The sequence below is a fragment of the Ipomoea nil genome, unplaced genomic scaffold, assembly GCF_001879475.1.
Source record: "Ipomoea nil cultivar Tokyo-kokei standard unplaced genomic scaffold, Asagao_1.1 scaffold2942, whole genome shotgun sequence".
Taxonomy (NCBI): Eukaryota; Viridiplantae; Streptophyta; class Magnoliopsida; order Solanales; family Convolvulaceae; genus Ipomoea; species Ipomoea nil.
This window is the reverse complement of record NW_017619370.1, coordinates 697,526-724,895: the sequence shown is the minus strand read 5'-3', so window position 1 is coordinate 724,895 and position 27,370 is coordinate 697,526. Positions and strand designations below refer to the sequence as shown.

At 37.7% G+C, this 27,370-nt stretch overlaps 3 protein-coding genes across 6 annotated transcripts; all 3 read right to left on the bottom strand.

The window, feature by feature from the left end:
* Positions 1-11,730: 11,730 nt before the first annotated feature.
* Positions 11,731-16,010, bottom strand: LOC109162501. The gene is made up of 7 exons (XM_019311210.1): positions 15,893-16,010; positions 14,733-14,861; positions 13,096-13,440; positions 12,964-13,010; positions 12,534-12,596; positions 12,260-12,389; positions 11,731-12,033 (listed from the first exon to the last, which is right to left on the bottom strand). The coding sequence occupies exons 2-7, from the start codon at positions 14,842-14,844 to the stop codon at positions 12,011-12,013; spliced, it is 720 nt and encodes a 239-aa protein (XP_019166755.1). The 5' UTR covers positions 14,845-14,861; positions 15,893-16,010; the 3' UTR covers positions 11,731-12,010.
* Positions 16,011-17,005: 995 nt separating this feature from the next.
* On the bottom strand, positions 17,006-20,723 carry LOC109162500 (probable LRR receptor-like serine/threonine-protein kinase At5g45780). Of its 2 annotated transcripts, XM_019311208.1 has the most exons (11): positions 20,370-20,723; positions 20,161-20,293; positions 19,986-20,057; positions 19,710-19,853; positions 19,489-19,560; positions 19,342-19,401; positions 18,972-19,045; positions 18,738-18,887; positions 18,306-18,644; positions 17,825-18,216; positions 17,006-17,540 (listed from the first exon to the last, which is right to left on the bottom strand). In XM_019311208.1, the coding sequence occupies exons 1-11, from the start codon at positions 20,455-20,457 to the stop codon at positions 17,208-17,210; spliced, it is 1,857 nt and encodes a 618-aa protein (XP_019166753.1). In that variant the 5' UTR covers positions 20,458-20,723; the 3' UTR covers positions 17,006-17,207. The 2 variants fall into 2 exon arrangements, with proteins under 2 accessions (XP_019166753.1, XP_019166754.1); XM_019311209.1 differs by lacking the exon at positions 20,370-20,723 and having other exon boundaries at positions 20,196-20,241.
* A 1,608-nt stretch (positions 20,724-22,331) lies between these two features.
* LOC109162507 (shaggy-related protein kinase eta) lies at positions 22,332-27,370 on the bottom strand. 3 transcript variants are annotated; one of them, XM_019311215.1, is made up of 14 exons: positions 27,324-27,369; positions 27,104-27,135; positions 26,396-26,488; positions 26,169-26,228; positions 25,811-26,083; positions 25,659-25,733; positions 25,520-25,576; positions 24,660-24,800; positions 24,503-24,553; positions 24,330-24,425; positions 23,849-23,932; positions 23,566-23,691; positions 23,428-23,441; positions 22,990-23,240 (listed from the first exon to the last, which is right to left on the bottom strand). In XM_019311215.1, exons 2-14 carry the CDS (start codon positions 27,116-27,118, stop codon positions 23,174-23,176), a joined length of 1,152 nt encoding a protein of 383 aa, XP_019166760.1. In that variant the 5' UTR covers positions 27,119-27,135; positions 27,324-27,369; the 3' UTR covers positions 22,990-23,173. The 3 variants fall into 3 exon arrangements, with proteins under 3 accessions (XP_019166761.1, XP_019166760.1, XP_019166762.1); XM_019311217.1 differs by having other exon boundaries at positions 23,211-23,240; positions 23,427-23,441; positions 27,104-27,370; XM_019311216.1 differs by lacking the exons at positions 22,990-23,240; positions 23,428-23,441 and adding an exon at positions 22,332-22,934 and having other exon boundaries at positions 23,590-23,691; positions 27,104-27,370.

Below are 27,370 nucleotides of genomic sequence, written 5' to 3'. Positions count from 1 at the left end.
TTAATTGTGTATTTTGAACTCGGGTCTACCTGGCAAGGTAGGTGGACCCTGATCCATGGTATAACTCTTGTGACTACCTTGAGAGGTCAGATGTGTAACCCTTCCATTATTTGAAAATTCATCAAGAATGGTGTAAGTGTAAAAATGTTGCACATTAAACCTCTTAATATTGGCTTAGATTAGTTGCCAAAGTAGTTCTGGATTAGTTGTTGGATTAGTCATAACGCCTGGAGTAGTTGACTGGATCAGCGCAAGAAAGTAATCCATGAGTTATAAAACTTCTTCAAATCTTTTATTCAGTCAAGACCTATCTTGGAGGAGATCTAAACCGATTGGAGCAGCCGAAATCAAGGAAGGAAAGAATGCATGATTTGTGGATCGAAGAAACTTCTCATTACCTATATAAAATGCTACTTTGGTTAGCATTTCGATTACACACTTTTTACAAGCCTTTGTACTGAGATTCTTCATCTACTTAAACTGGTTACACTTTGTATTGTTGAGTGTGGAGAAGGGTTCTTAACAAGATCATGAAGTAACGAAGATCGCCTGCACATCGGATCCACTGGAGTAGGTTCTGGAGTAGTTATAGGTTATACTTTAGTGTGTAATAAACTCTCCTCTTGTACTCCTTTTTATCATAGTGGATTTGGGTTGATGTGAATGGCCCCGCAGACGTAGGAGTGAGGCTCTGAACTGCGTGAACATTTCCTAGTGCACGTTTTCCTTTATTGCTCTCTATTTTATGTTCGTTATTATACCTGAAGTAGTACTGGAACCAGTCCAACTTTATAATTGAAATAAAATTAATTAGAACCCTAGATTAATTCTTGCATTCAATATCCACGTGTTTTTTTCAAATGGTAATGAATTAACTAAATACCATTTCAAAATGATTCTCCAACTATTTCAAAATACTCAATTTGGTCATCAACTTCCAATTTGATCATATTAAACTATGCATTTGTTATCTCATTTAGTCCCCCTTGTTAGCTTTTTGGCCAAATACAAGGGCATTGTTAAAAATTCGTACTTTTCCTATCATTTTTTTCATTGGTTGTTATTATAAATGTGAAGTCCTAACTTTTCACACTAAAATTGTGAAAATTCTAACTTTCAATAAAAAATCATACAAATTTTTCCTGTCGTGTTGAATGTCTCTATTCAAATTTTCTTTTTGAGAATTGAAAATATCTATCACCCACTATTCTCATGGCCTCTACCAAATTCCTTCGTATATATATGGGGCGAGAAGGACTTGAATTTACAACATTACTCTTGTATTTAATTTGACAAGAAAATTACCAGATGACTACATCAAACACGAAATGCATAATCAAGGATTTAATTTGATTTAATTAAAAGTCAACAACCAGACAATTTTGACCAAAATAGTTGAAGGACCATTCTCATGAATAATCTCATAAATTGATGTGAAAAAATGCAAATTATGATGAATAATAAGATACACAAAATGACAAAATTAATGCGAAAATCATAACATTAATAACTCATGTACCTTTTTTACTTAAAGCCAAGATAATTTCACTATATCATATAGTATGTAGTATGTACAGGTGCAAAAATAATGACCATGGAGAGAGAAGATTGCTTTATATAACAATATTTTCTAAACATAATTTTCCTATTTTCTTGGTCAAACTTCTCTTATTTATTCTTGCTTTGGTCTTGACCGACTATATATGTAGATTGATGTTCCTCGTTTGCCACTAGATTCTTTCATCAAAACATAAACATCTTGACTTCCTGTCTGCCACGTGGACACTGCACAGATATCCAACCTGGCTAACCATTTCTTACCTTTTCCCATTACTTTCTTGAACCTTTTAATATTCTACCCCATGCCAGCAAGTCAGCAACCCACAACATTTTTTTTTTTTTTTTTTTTTTTTTTGAGAAAAGACAATTGCATTAAATGAAATCCAAGGAAAGAGTATTACAAAGAAAGATGGGAGGGTTAATGAATCATTCCAAGCAATCAGATAAAAAAAATAAACTGTCTTGTAAGTAGATGAGGTGCCTAATTTGCAGACCCTTTGGTAAAAGATAACTAATTTGAGTAAACATACTCCATTAAGTTTTTAATTTCAGCTAACATCAAATGAAAGGAAGAATCATCCAATGTAGAACTGAGTCCTTAACCACATGTAATGAATCCATTTCCATGATAATATTGTCAAAGTCCAGGCTTTTCAACGTAACCATCTTATGGCGATAGCTTCCGCCTCTCTAGAATTATAGACACCACTCCATCGTGTTCCTCTTGCAGCGACGAAGTAACCTTGATCATTCCTAAGAATAAGCCAAAGCCCGTTTTGGCACTATGCTAATAGAAAAAGTTACTTTGAGTAATTTTTTGAATTTTTACATGTTGAAACAATAAGTTGTTACAAAAAGCTAATTAATCAAACACACATATTGATTTTTTAATCAAGTCAAACAGCTAATAGTGGTCAAACAAATAAATTAAAATTGACTAATAGGCTAACTATTTTAGCAAACAGGTCAATATTTAAACTTTTGATGGAATAGACAATAGTGTAGTCAACATTGTACATGAGTGAGTGTGTTTATGTATATATTCAAGTGGAGGCTACAACCTACGGAGAATCAAACTCAAGAATGCTTTGCATCTTCGATCTATCTATCACTTAATGTCAGAAGATATCCACACGTAAAAACCAGGGAAGTAACAACGTTATAACCAGGCAGGCCATCAAGAAGTTGCAGAATGGCTGTCCATTCCAGCAACTCTTACGGCTTTCTGCAACGCTAGCACCCCCGTCATTCCACTCTTCCATGAACCTCGCATCGCCCACGCCTCTCACATTTTTCACGGTTTCGCCACATATTTCGCATAACCTGCACCCAAAACATAGATCGATCAACTATTGCTATAATCCAGATTGCCAAGTACAAAAGCTCGATCAGCTGTTGTGATTATCGGGAACAAGTGTTACAATTATCGTCGCCAAATCAACTCCTTATTCGACATAAATCTCGTTAAGTTTGTACTAGTCAAGCAGCATATCAAGCCATGAACCAAAAACTGTAATAATCAGAATGTGAAATACACAACTGCCCTACAAGGTTTGCTAGAGACTAACAACTTTTGTTATTCTCAAACAACATAAATCATGCCCAAGAAGGCAATGTATACAACTTTTGTTAAATTATATTACAGCTGACTCATTGGAAGGCCCAAAGGATCCAAGAAGTTATGGTTCTGTCAAAGCAGCTGTTTCGTAGTAACCAAATAACAACAAACAACACCAAACTAACAATGTTTTCGAATCGAAACGAAACAGTGATTGTTTTAGTTCTTTCCCTTCCACAAATTATATGACTGTGAAAGGGTGAAATCATCTCTGCTATGAGGTTACCAATAATCAAGTGTTGTTTCAGCATTTTCTAAAAGTCATTATGCTTCAAACAATGGCAAATGAGCTATCTTTAACCAAAAGTCTGAATCAAACTGATAAACAGATAGCAAAAGCAGCCATAATTATTGAATATATTTTGGGTGATGAGGAAACTCGTAGTCACTATCAGAAGGTGTACAGTACACCCCACTTTATGACCCTAGTTGACAAAAGACCACATGAAAGATAAATCAGCTTAAGTTGTCCATAACTGATTAGCTTGGAGGCCAATAGGCAACTCCCATAAGGAGTACGGATAAACCCACCTTGTGATCCTAGTTCACAAAGGATCACAAAAGAAGTAAATTTGAGTATAGACATAAACCGCTCCCGATGAGAGTCGAAAGTGTACATTGGGTAAACTTCAGTACTTGATTCAAGTCGGCAAAGGACCACGAGGAAAGAAATTAACCTAGTTTGCACATAGCTGACCTACATTGGGTTGACCTAATTATTGAATGCATTTGCAGTAACACATAAATGATGATGATTGAAGTGAAATTAAGCATCTAAAATACCTGTTTCCTTTGAGCTTAAACCATGCCTCTGCGCAATGCAAATGGGCAAATCCAAGCTCCCCTTTACAATTACAACCCAGCTCAATAATCAAATCCTTCGCATTCAAATGGCATATTCTGCACACCCTTTCCAAATCCTCCCCACAACAAAATCTCTCCTCCTCCTCATCATCACCTCGCCTCACTGAATTCTCACCCTTTTCATCAACTCCTATCGAGATTCTCGTCTCGCCCACACTTTGCGCAGTTGAACCCAGTTCCCGATTAGTTTCTACCCGATTGCCGGATTCCTGATGATCCATATCAGACACCCAAAGAACAGAGTGGGAGACAGGGTTTAATCAAATTTGGGAAAAGACTTAAAGGAATCTAGGCATAAATAAAAACATGTAGATAGATAGATTCAAAGATTACTTGATAATCAAGGCACTCGGGGGTGGGGGCAGTGAAATGAAAGGAAGAAGAAGTGGGAGATAGAATCCAGTGACCCAGAATAGTGGAAAGGATGGATCTGAAGGTGTATACATGTATCTTGTTGTCAAGTGGGTTATACACTTTTGTAATGTTTGGTTGGACTGGTATGAAAGTCAGAAAGAACCAAAATTCAAGAAATTAATGATTTATGTTTTAAACTGACTAATAAACCCGCAATCACTACTTAAGTGAACATATTTGGTAATCAAATCAAGATACATAATACCCGCCAATAAGTTGAATTTATAAGTTTATAGTTACAAGCCAACAACCTTATATTTAACAACATTCAAGCAGTTTTGTTAATAAAGGATAAAAAAATGATCATGTCAGGGTGGATTATACACTTTTGCCATGTTTGAACTAGTATGAAAGTAAGAAATAGAGATGTTAACGGGCCCGTTCAAGGTTGAACCAGCCTGAGTTTTACTGAACTTGGATCAGGATTAATTTAAACTTGAACCGGCTTAAGACCGGTTCAGGTTCTATAAAAATAGCTTAGAGTTCAATTTGAAACCGGCTCAGGCCCAAACATAATCTAAGTCCCTAATCGGCCCAGGCTAGGATAAAATTTAGCATAAACTTTATAAATTATAATATACTTTAAATATTTATAAGTTATCAAATAATATTATAAGTCTTATAAAAAAATTTAATAGTATAAGTTCAAATGTTATTGAAGTTCTACAAATTTTTAATTTTGTAGAAAATTATATTAATTTTTTATTTGAAATAAAAATATTAACTTTGAAAAAGTGTGAGTAATATATATATATATATATATATATATATATATATATATATATATATATATATATATATATTAGCATTATTATATCAAAATGTTGAAGTAGTTTAAGTGGTAAGAACATTCGTTGTTAATCATGAGATCAATAGTTTAAATTTCATTTCAAACAAAAAAAAAAAAACAATTTATAAATATTTTATATAAAAATAAAAAAAAAATTATGGACTTAGTCCAGGACCGACTCACAAGAGGCCCAGGATAGGCCCGGCACGGAACCAGTCCAGATTATTCTGGATCCGATCAATGCTAACTTAGGCCCAGGCATGAGATCGGGCCAGACTCAAGGTTTGGCTATCTCTAGTCTGAAAGAACCAAAATTCAAGAAAATGAATGAATAATGTTTTAAAGTGACCAAGAAACTCACAGTCACTACTTAAGGGTACGTATTTGGTAATCAAATCAAGAAACATAATAGGCTGCTTCCCAAGGAGTTGAACTTGTAAGTTTAAATTACAAACCAACAACTTTATATTTAACGAAATTTAAGTAGTTTTGTTGATGGAAGACCAAAAATGGTCATGTCATAATAATAATAAGACCAAAGGGGATGTTCTTAAAAAATAAATAAATAAAATAAAATAAAATAAAAGTGGACTGACACTTATAAATCTAGGACAAAAAATGAAATTAGCTCAAAAATATTTGATAGTTCACTAGGTGGACTTAGGGGTGATCAAGGTTTGGTTCTGGTTCTGAACCAACGGTTCTTGGTCTTAGAAAATGATGAATCAGAATCGTCGATTTGAACCCTTTTTTTTTTGCAATAATTTTTTTTATATGAACCGAAGTTTATTGATGAAGAACCTTCCGAAGGGTGGCAAAATCCCTGAGATCATACAAAAGAGCCAATTTAGTTGTTACAGGCAGGGAAGCTAAAGAGTAAAAAAGAATAGGCGAGATGGCGGCACTAAGGCCGTCGGACGCGAGAGCATCGGCCACATGGTTAGCCTCCCGATAACATGTCGTATCGAGAAACCCCAAGACGAGAGACACGCGCGAATGTAAGAAGCATCTTCCTTAAACCTCCACGGAATCCTAGCCCCCGAGGCCAAACCAACTAACGCAGGAGAGTCAACTTCCACTATTGATGGCCGGATAACCATGACTTCACACCAGCGTAGGGCAAAGGCCAGCGCCTTGGTCTCGGCTTCAAGGGCAGATGTAGCTTCGAGGCGAAAGGAGAGAGTCGCTACAAGATGCCCCCGGTGATCTCTAAAGCATGCTCCTCCTACTGCGTCGTGTTCCGAGTAAGCCGCGTCACTATTGAGCTTCAATCTACCTGAAGGCGGTGTTAGCCACTTCACCCAAACTGACGTAAACCGTTGTGGAGGGGCAAGCCTAGCGATCAAGCCCTCCGAGAGGAGCAAATCACCCAGTGTTCCCAGCCGCCGCGGCGGATGAGCAAGAGAGATGAGGGCCGATTCGTGCTTGATCCTTTTAATGACACCGACAGGAGAGAATTTGGACCCGTCGTATATGCACTCATTGTAAGAAATCCACAGAAACTAGAGAACTAGACATGGCAGCAAGCACAGCCAATTTCCAGCTCGTGATCCCGGAGACTCCGCAAGCCACCACGACTGGCAAATCGTCCTCACAGTCAAAGCAGAGCTAATGGAGTAGCCAAAAATTCCACCGAAGTGAACCCAAACCTGCTGTACCACGCAACACTGAAGAAGGCAATGTTCTAGACTTGCGACACTCTCACAGCAAAGAGGGCAGATAGAAAGTCCATGAAAACCAAATTTTTGAATTATATCTGGGAAAGGCAACATCTTCTTCAGCAATCTCCACATGAAGACGGAAATCTTGGTTGGTATAGTCTTCTCCCAGATACAAGCCGAAGACATAATACGCCCAACTTTAGGCCGAAGTAACTCATACACAGAGGCAATAGATAAATCACCGAAGGGGGATGGGGTTCACACAAGGTCGCCTGCAACAGATGTGATATTATCCTCCGCAAAACTTTTAACGGCTAACATACGACGCCAAGTGATAGAATCTGAAGCTCTAGGTTGATTATCTTGATAACGAACGCTTAGAAAATCACTCCAGAGAGAACCTCCTTGCAAGTAGTAGTGAAAGAAAATCTTGGCGGAGAAGGCACGCTGCAAAGTGTCAAGCCGGCGAATCCCCAAACCGCCTTCATCTACTGGATAGCAAAGTTTCTCCCAGGCTGCCGAGTGCCTTTTTGGCTTTCCATCAGCAACTCCCCAAAAAAATTTAGCAAACTTGGAAACCAACATGTTCTCAATCTGTCGAGGTAAGGACACTGAAGCCATCGTGTACAACGGGATCATAGCGAGAACATACTTGATAAGAATCAACCGGCCACCAGGCGAAAGCAGCTTATGCTGCCAACCGGCTAGTTTCCCGTCGACTCTTTCCAAGAGGGGCTGGTAGAAGTAGGGTCTATTTCGGCCCTTAAATAAATTCACCCCCAGATAACGAAAAGGAACAAAAGATCGTTGCATTCCTTAATTAGTATTCGGGCAATAGCAGCCGCCCTCTGGTTGGTACTGTGTTTAGAAGTGATGAAAAAGCTCTTGCAGTAGCTTATCTTCTGTCCGGACCCATCTTGATACATCTTCAAAACCTCTGCTAAAGCTTTTAAGGAAGTTGACGAGCCATTAATAAAAATGACAATATCGTCAACAAAAGCCAAGTGAGTGATTACTGGGCATCGCAAGCTTGTTGAAAAAGGGGATAGTGCACACATGCCCATCTTTAAAATCAGCGAACGGGACAAAGCTTCGGAAGCTAGGATGAAGAGTAAAGGGGAAAGAGGGTCGCCTTGCTTAACTCCCCTAGTTGGCTGAAAAAAACCGGCACTGACCCCATTAATAAACACTGACAGCCTTGTCGCCTGCAGGTTGTTCAGGATGAGATTAGTAAACCGGCACTGACCCCATTAATAAACACTGACAGCCTTGTCGCCTGCAGGTTGTTCAGGATGAGATTAGTAAACATTGTAGGAAAGCCCATTCTGTCAAGAACCGCCTGTAGGAAAGGCCAAGAAACCCTATCGAAAGCTTTCATCATGTCAAGCTTTACGATCACATTTGATCCACGACATCGCTTATATATCTCTGTGTTGCAGCAACTCAAAGGCTAGGAGAACGTTGTCCTGGATGTTTCGACCCTCCACAAAACCAGCATGTTCTCTTGAGACCAGCTTAGGCAGCACCGTGCCTAACCGGGAAGCCAAGATCCTGTTGAAGACCTTACTTATGAAAGTGCAGAGGCATATAGGCCTGTAGTCAGCGAACGTATCCGGATTACTCTTTTTTGGAATCACCACTATTTGTGCACTGGCTAACGCTCGAGGGATCGGGACGCAGACAAAAAAGTCCAAGGCCGCATGGGAAAAAGTCCTCGTGAAGAATGTCCCAACAGTGTCTGAAAAAGGATCACGTGAAGCCGTCTGGGCCCGCTGCACTATCAGGATCAAGCTTCCACACCGCCTCTTTCACTTCATCCTGTGTAATAGGCTTTAACAGATCGATCCCATCTTCTTCACTCAAACCCGGGCATAAGCAGTTAAGAAGGCTGTCCATCCCCGGGCAATCCTCAGCCGTGAAAAGCCTGGAAAAAAAGGAAATGGCCTCCTCCTGCATGGCAGTGGGAGAGGTTAGCAAAGCACCCGTGTCATTTCTGATAGCACATATTCTTTGGCGGCGGTGACGATCTTTCACTATGTTGTGGAAGTACCGAGTATTCGCACCACCCTCTTTCAGCCACTTTGCATGGGCCTTTTGCTTCCAAAAGATTTCCTCTTGCTTGAGTGCAAGAATCAGATCCGCTTGAAGTTTGTGCAGCAAGGCTCGGGCACCTATCAAAAGAAGTTTCTGCAACAGCCACGTCATTTTCTAACCTGCGGATTCGATCAAAGATGTTTCCAAAAACATTTTTATTCCAAGATCGAAGGGCCAATTTTAGACGTTTTAGTTTGAAGGCGAGAGCCCTCATGCCTCCTCCATCTGCCGGTTGTGTCCAACTCTATCGCACAGCCTCTAAGAAAGAGGGATGTGTTTTCCACATATTCTGATAATGAAATTGCTTCGGGACAGACATGTCTACATTCGATCTCGTGAGCAGAAGAGGGGAGTGGTCCGAAATTGCCCGAGCCAAAATTGTGACACGAAGCTCAGTGAATAAATCCCTCAGAGCCGGATTGATTAAAAACCGATCAAGCCTTTTACAAACTGCTCCAGAGCTTCGCACACCATGCCAGGTATAAAGCCCACATATTGTCTCTAGATTAGTTAGAGCATTGTCTTCTATGAATTCAGAGAAATCAGATATACTCCCAAGTTTCGGAAAAGAGCTGCCTCTATATTCAGAGAAGATGGAGATGACATTAAAGTCCCCTTCAAAAAGGGTCGGCCTGGGATTATCAAGAAGCATAGAATATTGTGACCAGAGTTGTGCACGCTCCGTTCTGGTATGGCTTGCATATACTGCCACGTAGTTGAAGAAGATTTGCCAAGGGACATAGCAGACAGCGCATAGAACAAACTGGTCAGTTTCCAAATCTATCACAACCTCAAAAGAGTCCTTCCACAGAAGCCAAATTTTCGAAGCCGGGGACGCGTACCCCCAGCAAAGCCAAACTCACTAATGAAATTATTCAAACGATCAGGGCCGAGGAACGGCTCAATTATTATGGCGAATTGTACATGCTCACGTCGTAAAAGTCTCTTAAGCCTACTCCTAGATGAGAGCAGGCCCCTGATATTCCAACTTAGCACAATCATTTGACGCGGTGAGAGAAAGTAACTCTTCAACTCTTTTTTAGATTATGTTTTCTATTTTTAAAATAATTCAAATTCAACAATTAAATTTTGTTGGGACTACTTCTTGTTCCCCATAAGTAATTATCTTATACTACATGTCTACATATATGTTGTATTTTTTTTCATTTGTATTCTCATCATGCAATAGGGTAAAAAGAGACAAGTAAAACGATAATAAAGATAATATATATTAAAGCTACTTTAATTTAGTTAAATTATTTGTTCAAGATAAGTATTTGATAATATTATCTTCCCAACCCATGTCGCAAACAATTTAGTAAGTATAATGGCCTATGGATTAAATATACCAAATTGTCATTTGTAACAAAAATGAATAAAATATTTCATTCATTAATAAATAAAATTGATGGAAAGATTGCAACATACCAAAACATATTAAATTGTTTTTTTTTTTTTTTCTTTCGATTTCATAAAATTAAGAATCGGAACCAGAAAAGGTTATGGTTCAATTCCTAAAGTAAACGGTTCGAATCCAACCATGATTATCTCTAGTAGACTACACTCAAAGTGCACATTCAAGTAGCACATGCAAATTTTTCTTTTTATAAATTTAAAACAAAATAATATTTTTTAAAACATTTATCTCATAATAGTTACTCTTTATCTTTGTTGGTTAATGGTTAATGGTTAATGGTTAATGGTTAATGGTTAATGGTTAATGGTTAATGGTTATTCATGAATGATAATCCATATCACCGAGTTAACACAAAGAATTCACTTACATAGTACTTTGCTGCGTTGCCGGCATTTTCTCCACACATTTAGGTCTCCTCCTTTATATTCGCAATAATTCGACTATTTTCACTTTGTTGCTTATCTATCCATATCTTAATCATTTCCTCATTGATAATACTACGTATTATTTATTTCAAATCGAATAGAATGAATATGACTCGATTACGTCAAACATTATGGCTCTGTTTGATAACACGATTTATCAATTAATTTTGATTTATTTAATCACTATTACCTATTTGACTCGATTAAATAGTAAATATAAGTGTTTTGGTTAATTAACTTTTTATAACAATTTATTGCTCCAAAACGCTAAATTTTAAAAAACTGCTCTTTCGATAAACATTTTGAGAAAATCATTTTGCAGGTAATCAACTAATTTACCAAACATCTTTCTATAATCGACTAATGCTATCAACTAATCAAACTCACTAACTCAATCAGCTTAACAACTATTTACCAAATACACCCTATAACTTTTTACATTAATTTAATTGCCTACACATTTTTTTTTTCTTTTGATGAATAAAAAAACCTACAATAACTACTAGGGAGCGTGCAATGCATAAACCCCGCCTTGTGATGCTGCTAGTTAACAAAAAATTATAAGGAGATAAATTAGCTTAGATTATCCATAACTGACCAACTCAAAGCCACTTCCTACTGTGAGTCAAATTTGAAATACTGTGATTACCAAATCAAAACTCTAACAGTCTAACCAATTTAATTGGACTTGCTCCTCTTACACATAACTTGATACTTAAAAACTATTATAATAAATAGTATAAAAGTAATACATGTATTTCCAATTTTTACTTGTTACTTACGTGGCATGTTCTGATTCATCCAAAAAAATAATTAAGTCACAATTTTTATTACTCTCTTTTTTCTTTTATTAATAAAATTAAGATAATATGACAAGAGTGCGTGAGTCCATATATCAATATTATAAATTTTAGTATAAGTAAGCTTGAGTATTTAGGCACGACATTTCAATGTTCTACAAGAACAATATTTACCAGAGCAATACATTAAAGCAAGGCATAATATTTGCTTCAACGCATTAATTGAAGTAAGAAATATGTTGCTTCAAAGCAAAAAAGCAAACATGAGACGCTAACAAGTAACAACTTACAACACAGAAATTTTGATCAAATACAATGGCAGTAACTTCTTCCACCAATATAATGCCTACAATAACAGGTCCATAATCTAAGCCGAACCATCTTCTGATTCTGCAACATGAACTGATATGTTAGAACCGCAACAGCATAAAGAGAATTCAGTATACAAAAATGTCACAGGATAACACTTCATGGTAAATAGAGAACAACAAAGTTGTCATTTCACCACTTAAAGAATATAAGGTTAGTTTCTGGATAATATAACAGCATGGTAATTAAAGTTAGTATCTTTACCCCATAGCCATACAAGATCGTATTCAGAAGAGTACGTACGTACCGTGTATTGCTTCCATGTCTTCCTTGTAAACGCCAAGGGGTGAGCCATGTACGGATAGAAGCATCTCCCCATGTTTGGGCTGCCTCAAAGTTTTCGGTGTCATCCCAACAGATAACCGGTGGCTATTTGCCTGAAATTAAAATGAAGGGTAAAGATGTTTCTAACTTTCTATAGTATTTATCTTATCTAGCAGATATTACTCCATATATACGTGAGTATTTAAAAAAGGAAAAGTACAGCAAACAACAATATAGAGATAGTGCAAGATACATACACCCGGAGTTTGGAGAAGATCCTGCTGCTCAAACAGTTGAGTCTCTGATGGCTCTTCTAGTACCTAGAAATGATAGTTTGAGAGCATGAGCAAAACGCAATAATTTATTTATAATCTTAGAAGCAGATGGATCATCAATACGAGTGAAAACCTATAACCTATCATGTATGTCTATCATCCATAAGATGAAGCGCACTATAGTTCTGCAGCAGTGAGATGAACATTTGGAAAGCTACATCATGCTGAACTCATCTACAGAAGATAGATGAGCTATGTGGTTGCATGATCATCCAAGAAAGAAAACATAGGAAAAACATGTGAATTTAAATGAGATAAAGAACAAAGATGATTGCTATAAATAACTAGAGTTAAAATTAGCAAAGGAAAATGGGAACTACTGCAAAAGGTAATACTTTGGATACAAACATACAAATCCCTTAATTTGGAGATTCTCAGCACCGAAGATACTTGTTTTCACTGCCACCAGTAAATAAAATATATTAGGTGATTTGGAACACAAATTTAAATTTTCTTATGTAAGAATTATCAACAACACTTATACCAGATTTATTCGAAAACTCAAATCCACCAATAGGTGGCATTGCTGCAGAACAACTGGGATAAACCATGGATAAGCGTTGTAGAAGAGAAGCATGTATATTTCTTCCATCTAGTTGGTCCATGCTTAAATTACCATCATCTTTTTTCCATTGCACTTCATACATACCATCGTTCTCATTCCTTACAACCACCAGATTTGGGAGGTTTTCTCTGAAAAATTGCAAAACAGGAACTTGCAGCTGTTCCTGGCTAAAGTTAGAGCGTAGCAACCGTAACATAGTACGTAATTGTTCAATCTGCACATCACGAAGAGCCCTGATTGCTGCACTCTGATGTTCAACAAAATCTGAAAATAAAAAGGGTGCAAGAGAAACTTCAGTAAAGTACAATCTCACTGAACACTAAAAATTTGAGGAAAGAATAGAAAATGGCATGCAGGATGGCGCACAGCAACATTAAAAGGTTTATGTCTCATCAGGGTGATTAATTGCAAATTATTAATTAAGTGTGCCAGCAACTAGAAAATTGAGCCATACATGACCCAGGACGCAAGGTGAAGACTTTGAGTTTACACTCAAGGAAATTTAATTAATAAACAGTAAACTGGTGATGTGCACTGAAACATAAATGATTACACATAGTCTGCTCTGGATCTTTTAAAGCCATACAGTATGCATTAGCACTTAGCAGCTAAGATCAAACCCAGGATAATAATAGTTCAGTAGTACTAATGTTTGTTTTCAAAAAAAAATAAAGTAGTACTAATGTTTCAAATTCGTTTCTCAATGCAAAGTCAGAGGATGGAAGCATAATAATGCCCACTGAAACAATCCAACATTATAGTTAGACCTTGACACCTTGTGACCTTGATGAATTCCAAACTGGTATGAACTGCCAAGAAACATGTTTCAGACTATATTTGAGACAAGGATTACTTAAGTTGAGTTTATATCAAACTTTAGATGGTTTGGAACTATGATTTCAAAAGCCACCTACTACTTAAGGGAACAAGTTTGTCATTTAGCATGTGCCCGAGTGTGTTAGTAAATGTATGTCATAATCCAGTTGTATTCTTCTTTTTTTTAAGGAAAATTTGGATTTTAATAACAATAATTAATTTCCAAAAGCAAATATGAAAAGCTGTATTACTATATTAGCAAGAATTCTCACACCTCAAAGTTAATAAGCACAATAAGCTACTAGAAGAGCATAAATTATAGCACCATCTTTAGACACTAGTTCAATATAATTGTTCTTTGGATCAAAGCTCAAAATACAAAATTGAACAATATGAAAACAACTATTTATGTTATGCAGCACCCCACATTACAACCACAGGAGCATATCATGCCAACCAACCACCCTATTTTCTCAAATACGCAAAACGTTTTCCTTAACCCCATGCTATGCCTACAGCCAAAGCCGAGTTTCATACAGAAGGCCAAATGGTACTTCTAAGCATCTCTATTGCAATATCTAGTGAGCACACAAATGGACTAACAAAAGCCTTTTTTTCTGCTTATCCAAGTGCTTTCAGGTAAACTGGTAATTCATTGACTCAATCAACACAAGAGTCCTTAAATACACCAAAAATCAATAACAAAAAATAGAGTAACATGCCATACAGTGCATAAATACCTTCTTGGTCCAAAGACACCTCCTTTTGCTTTACATCTTGGGGCTCCTCCTGCTTGGAGTTAGAAGCAGCATTTGCAGATTGCTTAACAGTTTTTTTACTTCTTTTTGGCATTGATCAAGAAAAAAATTCTGAAAACACACAAAGGTAACAATTAGTAGTCTGAAATGCATCCAGTCTCATACAAGCCAACTACTTCTATTATTGTTCTTGGAGAGGAGGGGAAGAGGGGAGAATATAAAAATGGCAACAACAAATATCCCAAAATTAAACCTTTTTTCCAATGGATAATAAGAACATTCCACCCATTATACAACATTCTTAACTATCATATATGAATATCTAAACTTTAAAGAAAAAAGAAAGTGGTAGCCTATATTTGAGCCATTTTGTGTGCTGTGTGTGGCCACACAGGGCACAAGTTGCAACCACTTCATGTGACTATAACTAGTGCACAGTTGCACACAATGCCTCAACTTTGTTTATGATTTTAAGCCATTAGGATTATAAAGGTAACAGATTACATTTCATCTAGCTGTAATTGGTGTACTTGTTGAACAAGAGCCTATAATTTGTAGAAAAATAATGACTTAAAACAATAGTTAGTCCTAAGAAACTGCAAATGACCTGAATAATAATCACGGTTGGTAACCACAAGAAACCAGATATTGGAAGTGTAACAAATTACAAGCATTCAATGTAGAAAATTGCAATTAATTCCATATATCCATGTGTAAATTAAACTTTTAGGAAAAGGCTAATCAAGATCCCAAGAATTCAAAAAAAAAAAAAATATCAAAGATCACTTATTCCCATGTAATCGAATTGTAAAAACAATTTAATTCATTTCTCCAAATATTTTAAACATTAGGCCTCACAATCTATAAGAACAAATAGCAGTTTCTTAACAAGGGTGATTAGATTATTAAAGTAAGTGTTGCTAGAATTTGGAATCAACAACACAGCTATCCCCAAATCTCATAGAAAAATCAAAATGGATCTTAAAGTACTTGAGAGGCAACACTACTTCCAAAATCCCCATGATTTTCTCAGCGCTTATTCAGTTACTCAATACAACCCTAAGATTTCAAATCTCCTTAAATAGATTTAACAATTGAATGAGGCATGAAATCAAAAAATAAATTAGTAAATCATTTATTACATTTGCAACAGTGCGCCTGTGCTCGCCCAATCGCCGGTGCAGGAAGGCTCGTAGGGAGCAGTTGGCCACTCGCCGGGGAGACCAGACAGGGCTGAGAAGCAGAGACGACTGGGAGTGAGAGATAGAGAGAGGATGGTCTAGGGATTTTGAATTTTTTCCCTCTTTACTTTCATTTTGAAAAATGGACCAAACACCCAGACAGTTTTATGGAATACAACCAAATACGGGAAACAAAAATATACACTTTTGATTATGTGACTATTGAAATCTTATTAATTTCAGTACTTAACTTTAAAGACTAACAATTATACTAAATAATTATCAGCTAATTTACCAAACATCTTTCTATAATCAGTTAATGTTATCAACTAGTTATAGCATTTAATTAACCCAATCAGCTATAGGGGTGTGCAAACTTCGGATAATTTTCGGTTAACCGATCGAACCGACAAAGTTCGGTTAACCGTTTTTAACCGAAATTTTTTGATTCGGTTAATGATTAAAGAATTTTTAAAACTTCAGTTAATGGTTAATTCGATTCGAAAGTGTCGGTTAACCGAATTAATCGAACGGTTAACTGAAGTTTTAAATATATATAAAACAAGTAAATATATTATGTTAAATGTAAGTATTTAACCCTACTGCTGTCATCCCCTACTGAAATTAGAAATAAAAATTATCATAATTATTATTATATGTATTATTTTAATTAGATTTATTATTATAAGTATTATTATTGGTGTTATTTTTAAGATTTTAAATTTTAGCTTAAAAAAGTTCGGTTAATCAGTTAACCGATCGATTAATCGAATAAAATTTCGATTCAGTTAATTCGGTAATACAAACTTCGGTTCCTTTAACGGTTAAAGGTTTAAAATTTTAGTTAAAACGGTTCGGTTAACCGAACGAACACCCCTAATCAGTTAACAATTATCAACTAACAGTCATTTATCAAACAAAGCCAATATAATTTGAGGAATTAAGATCGGGACGGAGTGCCGTCCCCGTCTTGGTGGAGACAGGGAGAGTCCCTGTTTCCCCCCAAAAAATCTCCATTATGACCCGTCGTGGCGGGAATCGGTTTTTCATATGTATCATATAAAAAACATTTTAAAAAAAAAAAAAACTGCACAATGAGAAATTAATCTGAATACAAATATTATGTATGGTTGCTCCATAATAAAATTAACAGTACTAACCACATATTCTATGTGCAGAGAAGTTTACAAGCAAAAGCCTACCCAAACACCAAAGTTAGTGTTCATCAACAAATGCATGCCTTATCTGCAGAGTCTAAGCACCAGAAAAGTGTGTGTTATCTAGGCCCTGAAAGCTCTATTGCCTCAATGATGAATGATGATTCCTCAACACTGCTGAAATTTCGTGAAAAACTAAAAGCTCTTGTTTCAGATGCGGCAGCATTGCTTCCTCCGCCCTGCGAATCATCCACGACGGTGGGAGCCATCTGCCCCGCGATGCCTTCAAGGATTCGCGACACTTGAGACATCTTAGGACGCTGGTTCGGGTTCGGTTGTGTACACTTGAGGGCAACATCCACCGTTTTCTCTAGCTCCTCCGTGTCAAAGCATCCCTTCAGATCCTTGTCGACAATCACTTCCAGCCTCTTCTCGTCGTGTAAGCTTCTCACCTGCGAAATCGAATGGACCATTAATGCCCTGCAGGCTTCAATCTTGATGAACTTGATAAAGTCAAGAGAAGTAGGTGTGAAGTGGCCAAAGGCCTTAGGCCTTCTGGTCGAGCGGCATAGCTGTGGCTTCTCATATGAGAGGTCTCAGGTTCAAACCCCAGTGTGGTTACGGCAAAAACGAAGGAGCTTGCACCCTTACCCGGTGCTTAAAACTAAAGAACTTACACGGCTCTGATACCAACTGTAACACCTCTGTATGAACAGATACTACATTGTACACTTACCCAGTCAAGGATTGTGCCTTTCTGAAGCGGAGAATTACCAGCGTTTAGCGCCTTTAGCCCCGTAATGAGTTCCAAGAGTAGTATCCCGAACCCAAACACGTCGGTTTTTTCAGAAGACTGTCCAGTCGACAGGTACTCGGGTGCAATATGTCCTATGGTGCCTCGGACAGCAGTCGTGACATGAGACTCTCTGCAGTCTAAGAGCTTAGCAAGCCCGAAGTCCCCAACAACCGCCTCAAAGCTCTCGTCTAGTAGAATATTAGCAGCCTTCACATCCCGGTGAATTATTCGGGGACTGCATTGTTCGTGCAGATATAGAAGCCCCCTCGCAGCTCCAAGAGCAACACGCATCCGCTTCTTCCAATCTAAAGACGGTTTATCTCGACCAATGTCTGTTAATGAAAGTGAACAAATAAATTATGCCTGTTTTTCATACTATAAATCTCGGAAAACTTGAAAGAAATAATCACAAATTAAAAACCTCGAAGGCGATCGGCAACGCTTCCATTTGGCATGAAGGGGTAAATAAGCAACCTCTCTTCGGGTGTCATACAGAATCCATATAGACGCAGAAGGTTCCGGTGCACAGCCAAGCCTATCATCTCAACCTCGGTTTGAAACTGCACTTCTCCGGTGAAATTTGGATCCCGCAGTCTTTTGACAGCCACCACCGTCCCATTCGGAAGATACCCTTTGTAGACAACTCCAAATCCACCCTGTCCTAGAATGTTTTTAGAGCTGAAGTTTCTCGTCGCATTTTGTAATTCCCGGAAAGAAAACCTCTTCAGGTGGCCAATAGCAAATTCATAATCTTGTTTCACTGAAACATACAAAAATTATCAGTCTCAGTTTAGTGCATTATTGGGGATGCTTTTCGTAAGGAAATAAAAAATTGTCTGTTCATTAGAGGTACCATAAGACGTGAATAGGAGACGACGAGATCTGTACCAATCCACCCATAAAACGAGTAGCATTACAGAAACTACAAACGTGCAACTGACCCCTATGATCGCAGAGATGATTCGTCTGTGATGGTTGCTAACTTTCTTCATGGAAATCGTATCTGCAAACCAAAACGTGTTATTCACTAGATCCAAATTTTATAAAGTACACTAATTTCAGCAAGTATTGCATATATATACAGTACCATTTACTGGTTTTGCAACGCCCATACAAGATCGAGTAGTCGATGAAGTGCAAAGAAATCTGTTTCCTGCAATACTATAACAAAGCATAATCCCCCTTAGTATAGCAAAACAAGATAGCACGATTTCTTTTTAACAAAACATATGCACTCTGAATGAAAGTAACATATGGGTTTATAAGGTCATGAGTTAGACTAGCTAATTGATTGGATTCAGTCTTTTAGTGTGATTTGGCTCATGTGCATTACAGCACAGACTCACAGTCGAGTGAGCTTGACCCAATCTTAGATTCTAACAATAGCTGAACAGCTATGGAAGCATAACGGGGATAAGGTCGGGTCATGAAACGTCAATTATTTTGCACAAACTCACCTATAGCCTTTGGCCAAAATGTTTGGAGTAGGGCCACTCAGGTTATTGAACGACAAATCCCTGCACAAACACATTTGCATATATAAGGCTCTCGTTTCTGCCTTGTATAAGATCGAACACGCATCTCATATGGGATGGAAGACATACAAGAATGAAAGACCTGAAAGATTTGCCACGGGTTTAGGAATGCGTCCCGACAATCTGTTTCTGTTAAGCCTCCTGAAAAGTTGCCATTGTAATCATCACAGTATGAAAATGTATGCAACCAACCTTTAAGTTTCATAGGGATTAGAAAGTTTTCAAGATTTGGTCATCATTATAATCGTGTCAAAGTACCGAAGAAAATCCGAGATTCCAAACTCACTCACAAGTAACTTAAACGGGTCAGGGAACCCAAAGAGCCGGGGATTTCACCATCAAACAGATTACCAGACAGGTCAAGTGTCTGCAATTCCGCGAGTTTTCCAATCTCGGCAGGGATTGGACCAGATAACCGGTTATTCTGCAATAACCTACAATATGTCCAACCAAAGAAGCTTGTCACAACAATAAAAGAATTGATCAAGCTCTAATACAAATATGGACAACCAAAAGTCATAATACTAACACAAATTTGTTTGCAAAAATTCCCAGAATGAACTTACATTGTTCTAAGGTGAGTTAAATTTCCAATGCTTGGTGAAAGCAATCCAGATAGACCCATACTAGCCATTTCACTGCCAAGCAAATTAAAAACATTAGAACTCGAGGGGGAGTGGGGTGGGGGGTGGGGGGGGGGGTGCAAGATTGCAAACCCTAAATACATACAGATATACATACAGAGAAATGACAAAGCCTTCTTGTGAGCAACCAACCATGTTCCATGTACAAGGATCAACAGAGTTTATATCCCATCCATCTAAAACATGGAATGTATCTCTCATTTTACTCTTCACAGACATCAATGAAGCCACTGCTTACCCACAAACATTCATGAGATATAAACATTAAACAACCTTAAAAAAACTCAAAGGTTATTAAAGTTGTACCTTCATAGTTGACACCCTTTGGGGAGAGAAGGCTGTCAGAGGCTTGAGTTACTCCAAACCAGAAGAAAATCAGCAAGAAAGCTTGCATTGGACCTTAAAGCTAAAGAATATAATCACCCTTTGCAGAAAGACTCTGCCTTTTTGTGTTTATTATCATTACACTGTGGGAATGAGTACCAATACACTGTTCTTTGACTCTCTCAGAGTCTCAGCTCATAATAAATGAATGCCCTTTAAGCTCTTCTTTGGCTCTTCACATGAAGACAAAGGGAATGATACAGAATCATATTTCCAAACTTTGTCCATTTCTAGCTAGTAATTAGTAGTGTCATAAATAACAACACTTACCAACACAAAAATATTACAAATTTATAGTCCCTATACAAAAAAAAAAAAAAAAAATACTAAATAAAATAAAAAAATTAGTGCAAGTCTCTTATCTTTTTCTTCTTTTTGCTTTCCTATTTATCAACCTAATATACAACAATGGATATATATATTTCAGTTGCAGGCAAGGCTTAACGTGCGGCCAGTGCAGATACAAAAATTGGTACGCAAACGCACCACAGTGAAATGCACCTCACACCAAAAAATGCATCACACCCCAAAAAATGCACCATTATGTATGCAAAATATACCAATAGTGTTTGAAAACGCACTACAGTGAAATGCATCAATGCAACACAAAACACACCATACACTAAAAAATGCATCATACTTCACTACATCTAATGGTGCGTTTATGCATACCCGTTGGTGCATGACAGCACAACCGTACGGAAAACCCCGTACTATAACTTGACCCTATATATATATTCTTGCGAAAAAGAAATAGAAAGAAAAGAACTTCTTAGCCCAAACAACAAATAAAGATGAAATTTTGAAAATGTATATATTATTCGAATAAAAAAATCTTTAACCATTAAAAAGTAATACTTAGTAGTAGTCTAGCATTTGGAATCAAGTTAGCCTTGGATACCTATTATGGGTCTAATTAAATTTATGATAAGATTGAATAGTAAAGAAAAATATGAAGAAAAGAATAGTAAACTAAAGGCAAGAAGAGTTCTTGAGATTTGGGCAGTGGTGGGGTTGTGTGACCCTTTGTCGTAGCAAAGAGGGCAAGGCAGCTGAGAAGCATTAATTAAATTAAGTAAATGAGTGATCCAGTGCGGGAGGGACCACAGTAATGAACTCATGATTTATTGGTTTCTGTGAATTGCGGCAATTTAATTTGGTTATGGAGTGTATGAAAACGATGATGTTCATGAAATATTCAATGACTTTTTTAGGGTTCTTCATAGATACTGCGACCTGTCGGCGTGACTGTCTCCCAATCTTAAGAGAAAGGTTTTTTTTTTCCAACACCATAACATGTGACGGATATTTTCTTTCTTTTCGCAAAAGGTTGAATCTCCCCCTTAAGGACTCCACACCCAAGCCCGACAAAACAAATATTTAGAGGATATAAATTACGATGACTCAATAACTCATCAGATAAAATCAAATGTCAATGTACACAAGGAATCTGCATATTTAAACATAATCCTCACTAAGGGTGTAAATGAGTAGAACCACTCAGATCCCTCACACCCTGTCCAACAGAGCATTTTAAAGGTTGTAAATCACGGTGACTCAATAGACATAACCAAATGTCGGTGCGTACAAAAAATCTGCCCACTTTAAACATAATCCCCACTAAAGATGTAAATGAGCCGAACAACTCTCGAGTCGCACAGTCAACTTCGAACTCGAGCCGACTCATTTCATAACCAAACCGAGCTTGAATTTCAATTTTCTAGCTCGATCGAGCTCGAACCTTATCAAACTTGAGCACAGCTCATTTACACTCCTAATCCCCACACTGTCACCGCCGAAGTTCTTTTCTCCCAAATACTGCCTACTAAACCATTAATAAAGCTCTTTATTTGGTTAAAAAAAAAAAAAAAAAAAAGACAAGTAGACAAGGCAAAGAAACATAGATACATTCATTACATACATTGGATTACCAACATTTGCTTGCAGCATAATGTAAGCCATAACAAACACTAAACCAAAACAAAACAGAAAGATTCAAAAAAAAAAAAGGTTACTTTTCCTTAGGGGTTCCAGTATTTACTTTTGGAGCCTTCACATTTTCACACTATCCATACATCTAACTTCTGCTTTCTGGTCTTTGATACAACCAAACATATACCAAAAGGGATTTCGATTTTCTTTGGTGCTAACAAGGGTGAGGATGATCAATGATGGTGTTGCAGAATGAAACAGGAGAAACATAAAAATGGTACAACAAAAAAAGAATAAAAAACATAATAATATGCAGCAGCCTAACAGCCCCGTTCCTTGGTGAACGGGGGAGATGCCCGGTGGTTTCTATGGCGGGATTGCAAATTTCCGATCCCGTAACTTTGTCCAGGTCGTCGTCTTCGACTCGTATTAGACAGTCTCGTGTTTCACACCTCACGTCAAGCCCCCATGGGACGAGAAAGAATGGAGCCCCATTTGCCTTTTCACGTGGTCGGGTATCAACCTGTTAATGAGCTCTGGCGAGGCCCCATACAACTGTAGAACACGAAAATCGCAACTGGATAAGTGACAACAAATAATTTATGTATGTATGTATGTATGGTCAGAGGCCCCAGACAACTGTGTTCCAAAGGTTTTGTTTACAAAAATACAGCTCAGCTACAGACAAAGAGAGCATTCATATTACGGCTGTGCCAGTTATAACGCTATTAAATGGTACTTCGTAATATTCAAATTTAAAGTTGACTCACGGCTCACTGTCTCCCCTTTCATCTTCAAGAATATATGTACGACTTACTAATAGTAATCCCGTAGATTTTGCAAATTTTACTGCTGCTTAAACACTACTGGAAATTATGGAATTTCCGACCACCTGAAAGGGTGATCTTAAATCAAGTCAAAAGCAAAAAGTGGTCGGAAATAACAATAAAGGTTTTTCCGGATACCAAAAGTGGTCGGAACAAGGCTTTCGACTTGATTTAAGATCACTTTCAGGTGGTCAAAAATTCCACAATTTCTAGCAGTGAAAGTTTTTATGGTAATTTTTTGAGTTCACTGAAGAAAATTTCATGGCTTTCATAATAATTTTTTTTTTTTTTTTTTTAGGATTTTCTTCGTTGCGGATAGAAAAGGAGAGCATTTACGGTCCAACCTCACATCACAAAATTGTAGTACATAGGCGTAGGCGTACCTCTTGTTTAAAATTGAAAAGAGGTGGCAACGGACGCCCGTTTGGAAGGCGGGCATTAGGCTCTCGGAGTTCATTGAAGAAAGGATGTGCGCATGCTTCTAGCTGCAAAAACAAGCCGTGCGGTAAATTTAGATCGGGGGCTCAGTAAACAGGGAAGACGTTATTTGCCATGCAAGACCGTATAAAGCCAGCGGAAATCACACGAGAAGTGCGGGGATAAGTAGTGAGTCAAATAAAAAGCGAAGATATTTGAGCTTACAGCAGAGCAACGTAGACTTGGCGAGTACTGCAGTAGTCGAGAAGCAAGGTCAATTGCTTCCGGAGGCATGCGTTTGTGGAAAACCTGAAAATAGTAATGACATCATTAAGGACAAAATATTCCTTAAAACAAACAAAGATCGCTTACGGAACCATTTGAAGACAATCTATACTATAGTTGGGAACAACGTAATACAAATATAACTAAAAGTAGAGGTTCACGGAGGCTATTTAATATTCGTTGCATATTTATTCCCCATCAATTTAACGAATCTAAGCAGTTGCCGAATAAACTCATATTGTCAATCTATACTATAATTGGTAAATGTACAACTTGTTCCTTAACCTAGTTCTTTCCTTAGGCGGATGAAAATTATGTAATTTCAAGAAACTCGGAAGATATTCCACAATCAAATAAGAGCAAATAAGCTAGGCCCGAACACTTATTAGTGCCCCGGTAAAAGTAATATCTATAAAAATACCTTGTGCCAAGGGTGGGCCTTGATTTGTGGAAACCTAAAATCAGTGTAGTTCGGGTTCATGCAGCGGATTTCCTCCCGGGTTGGTGTTCCAAGAACCTAGAAGAAAACGAACGTTAAAACGCAACGCATCACTAGATTTAAATTACACTTAGGTATTATTAACCAAATCGCACCTTGATTATCTCAACAAGTTGATCAACGGCATTCTCTCCCGGAAACAACGGCTATAAAAAATAAAATGGCGAGGAATCAGACAAGAAAATAGCACAAAGAGACAAATGAACGTAGTATGGGCTGTTTTGGCAAGAAAAAAAATTTCCCGCTATTAACCTGTCCAAGGAGAAGCTCTGCAAGGACACAGCCAGCCGACCATATATCAATTGAGGTAGTATACTCTGTTGCACCAAATATGAGTTCGGGAGCCCGGTAAAACCGAGAGCAGATGTATGATATGTTTGCTTCACCTTTAACCTGATAATATAGAACTCATCGCTATGAAAACCTATGAAAAAATAAAATAGATTTTTTTTTTGGGTTAGACCACGAGGTGTCCTGAGTAGGCCTTAACCTATAGGAGGCACCTTTAAGCCCATACCATACTCAGACTAATCCCCGTTCACACCAGGTCGGTCCAATTAAGGGGCAAAGTGCTGGCCATATTGGTTTTTCCATACAAGAGGTGAGATTTTGTACTCCCGACCTCTCTTAAGGGACGAGAGTGCACGGTCACTCACGCCAACCAAGCTGGTTAGACCAGGTAACCTATAGGAGGCACCTTTAAGTCCATACCATACTCATACTAACCCCCGTTCACACCAGGTCGGTCCAATTAAGGGGCAAAGTGCTGACCAAATTGGTTTTTCCATACAAGAGGTGGTTTTGAACTCTCGACCTCTCTTAAGGGACGAGAGTGCACGGTCACTCACGCCAACCAAGCTGGTTAGAGCAGGTAACCTATAGGAGGCACCTTTAAGTCCATACCATACTCAGACTAATCCCCGTTCACACCAGGTCGGTCCAATTAAGGGGCAAAGTGCTGACCATATTGGTTTTTCCATACAAGAGGTGGTTTTGAACTCCAGACCTCTCTTAAGGGACAAGAATGCACAACCACTCACGCCAACCAAGCTGGTTAGACCAGGTTTATTTTGGTGTTCAAGCTACGTTATAAAAGAAAGAAATACACTTACAAGGACTTTAGCACTTCCGAAATCACAAATCTTAACCTGGTGAGTGAGAGGGTCAACCTGTTCCCATCAAAAAACAATATGAGAAACAAAGAACCGCATTCTTCAAACTAGTTTTCAAAAGTTAGAATATAAACCTTACCAGAACATTTTGCGGTTTTAGGTCTCTATGGCATACTCCGGCAACCGAGTGCATGTATGCCAGCCCTCGAAATACCTGCCAGAAGTTTCGCCCTTAATATCGTTCGAGAAATGGAAAAGAAGCAAAGAAATGCTTCACAAGAAATCGCTTACTTGATACGTGTAGAGTTTAACATAAATGAGCGGCATCCGCTGGTTCATATTGCTATAATGTTTGAGCACCCGATACATGGACTCGGGGACATATTCCATGACTAAATTGAGAAAAAGCTCATCCGTGGTCGTTGTCGAATAGAAGCAGTGCTTCAAAGAAACAACATTCGGGTGATCCATTGTGCGCATTAACTGCAATTCACGATTCTTGTATCTCCTGTCCTGCAACACCTTCTTAATAGCCACCGTTTCCCCAGTTTCGAGACATTTTGCCTACAAAAAGAAAACACCAACGATCAATTAAAACAGAACACTTCTAGCAATCCGAGAATGAACAACGATAATTACATTCATGTACCTGAAAAACAACTCCGAATGACCCAGTCCCGACAACACGCTCTGCCATGTAACTAACTGTCTGCACAATGCATTCGCTATTTAGGTCAAAATCAAGAATTCCAAACAGTAAGTAAGAACAAAATTTTCAATATCAAAATCCCAAATCTCATGATTCAAACGAAAATATCTGATCTAGCATATATTACTTTCCAACTAATAAAGTCTCGAGTGGATAATCATTTTTACCTGCTTTGGCTCTCCATTCTTTCCCCCGATGGTTGTGGATATTATATGGCCAGTAACCGCATCTTTCCCGTCCACAACAGGAGCAGACATCTCCTAAAACACATACCCAAATCATACATTAGCAAACATTTCTAAATCAAAGCACAATTCTAGCATTTAACAAGGAATATATTCCTAGAAAAAAAAAAAAGTAAAAACTCAAAAATCAGACCAAGTACACAGCATCCATCAAAATCTTGAGCTACAAGTACAGATCACCAAGCAGTACAAGAAAATATAAGTCCCAATAAAGAGAGTACTACTGAATTGTAAAAGTGCAATCTTTTTTATTTTTATTTTCTACCCATGATTCAAAAGAAAAGAAAAAACCTTCAGATCATCTCCAACAATATGAAAACATCCCAGAATCCCAGATCAATTCCCTGCTTGAGCACTATAATTCTGTACTACTATTTTCTCCCTTTTCCACCCAAAAATAAAAAAGAAAAGAAAGAAAGAACAGTATGAAATTGAAGGGGGAACAAAATTCTCCTTTCAGCAGTGAAAAACACACATAAAGACAGGCTTACAGTGATGGGCACAGTTAGTATGAACTCAGAGAGTAAGTTTATATTCAGAGCAAGCTATATTTCCAGAATGGTAGTTGAAAATTAACCAAAAAAATGGATTTCTATATACAAAAGGAGGGAAGAAAAGTGAAGATTTTACCTGATCTTCGGCCATAACTCTCAGCTAGGCAGCTACAAATGAAACGAAAATTTTTAAAAAAAAAAAATCAAGAAGGAAAAGAAAGAACAAGGGGGAAGAAAAAGGAGGGGGAGAAAGAGAAATGTATTTTCTTTTTCCTGTTCTTTATGCTTCAAAGCTCATAATTGTCGGTTCAGAGGAGAGAGAAAGAGAAAGAGAAAGAGAAAGAGAGAGAGAGGACCCATGAGATGAAACCAAACATCGCCCATGTGAATCCAGCTCTTCTTT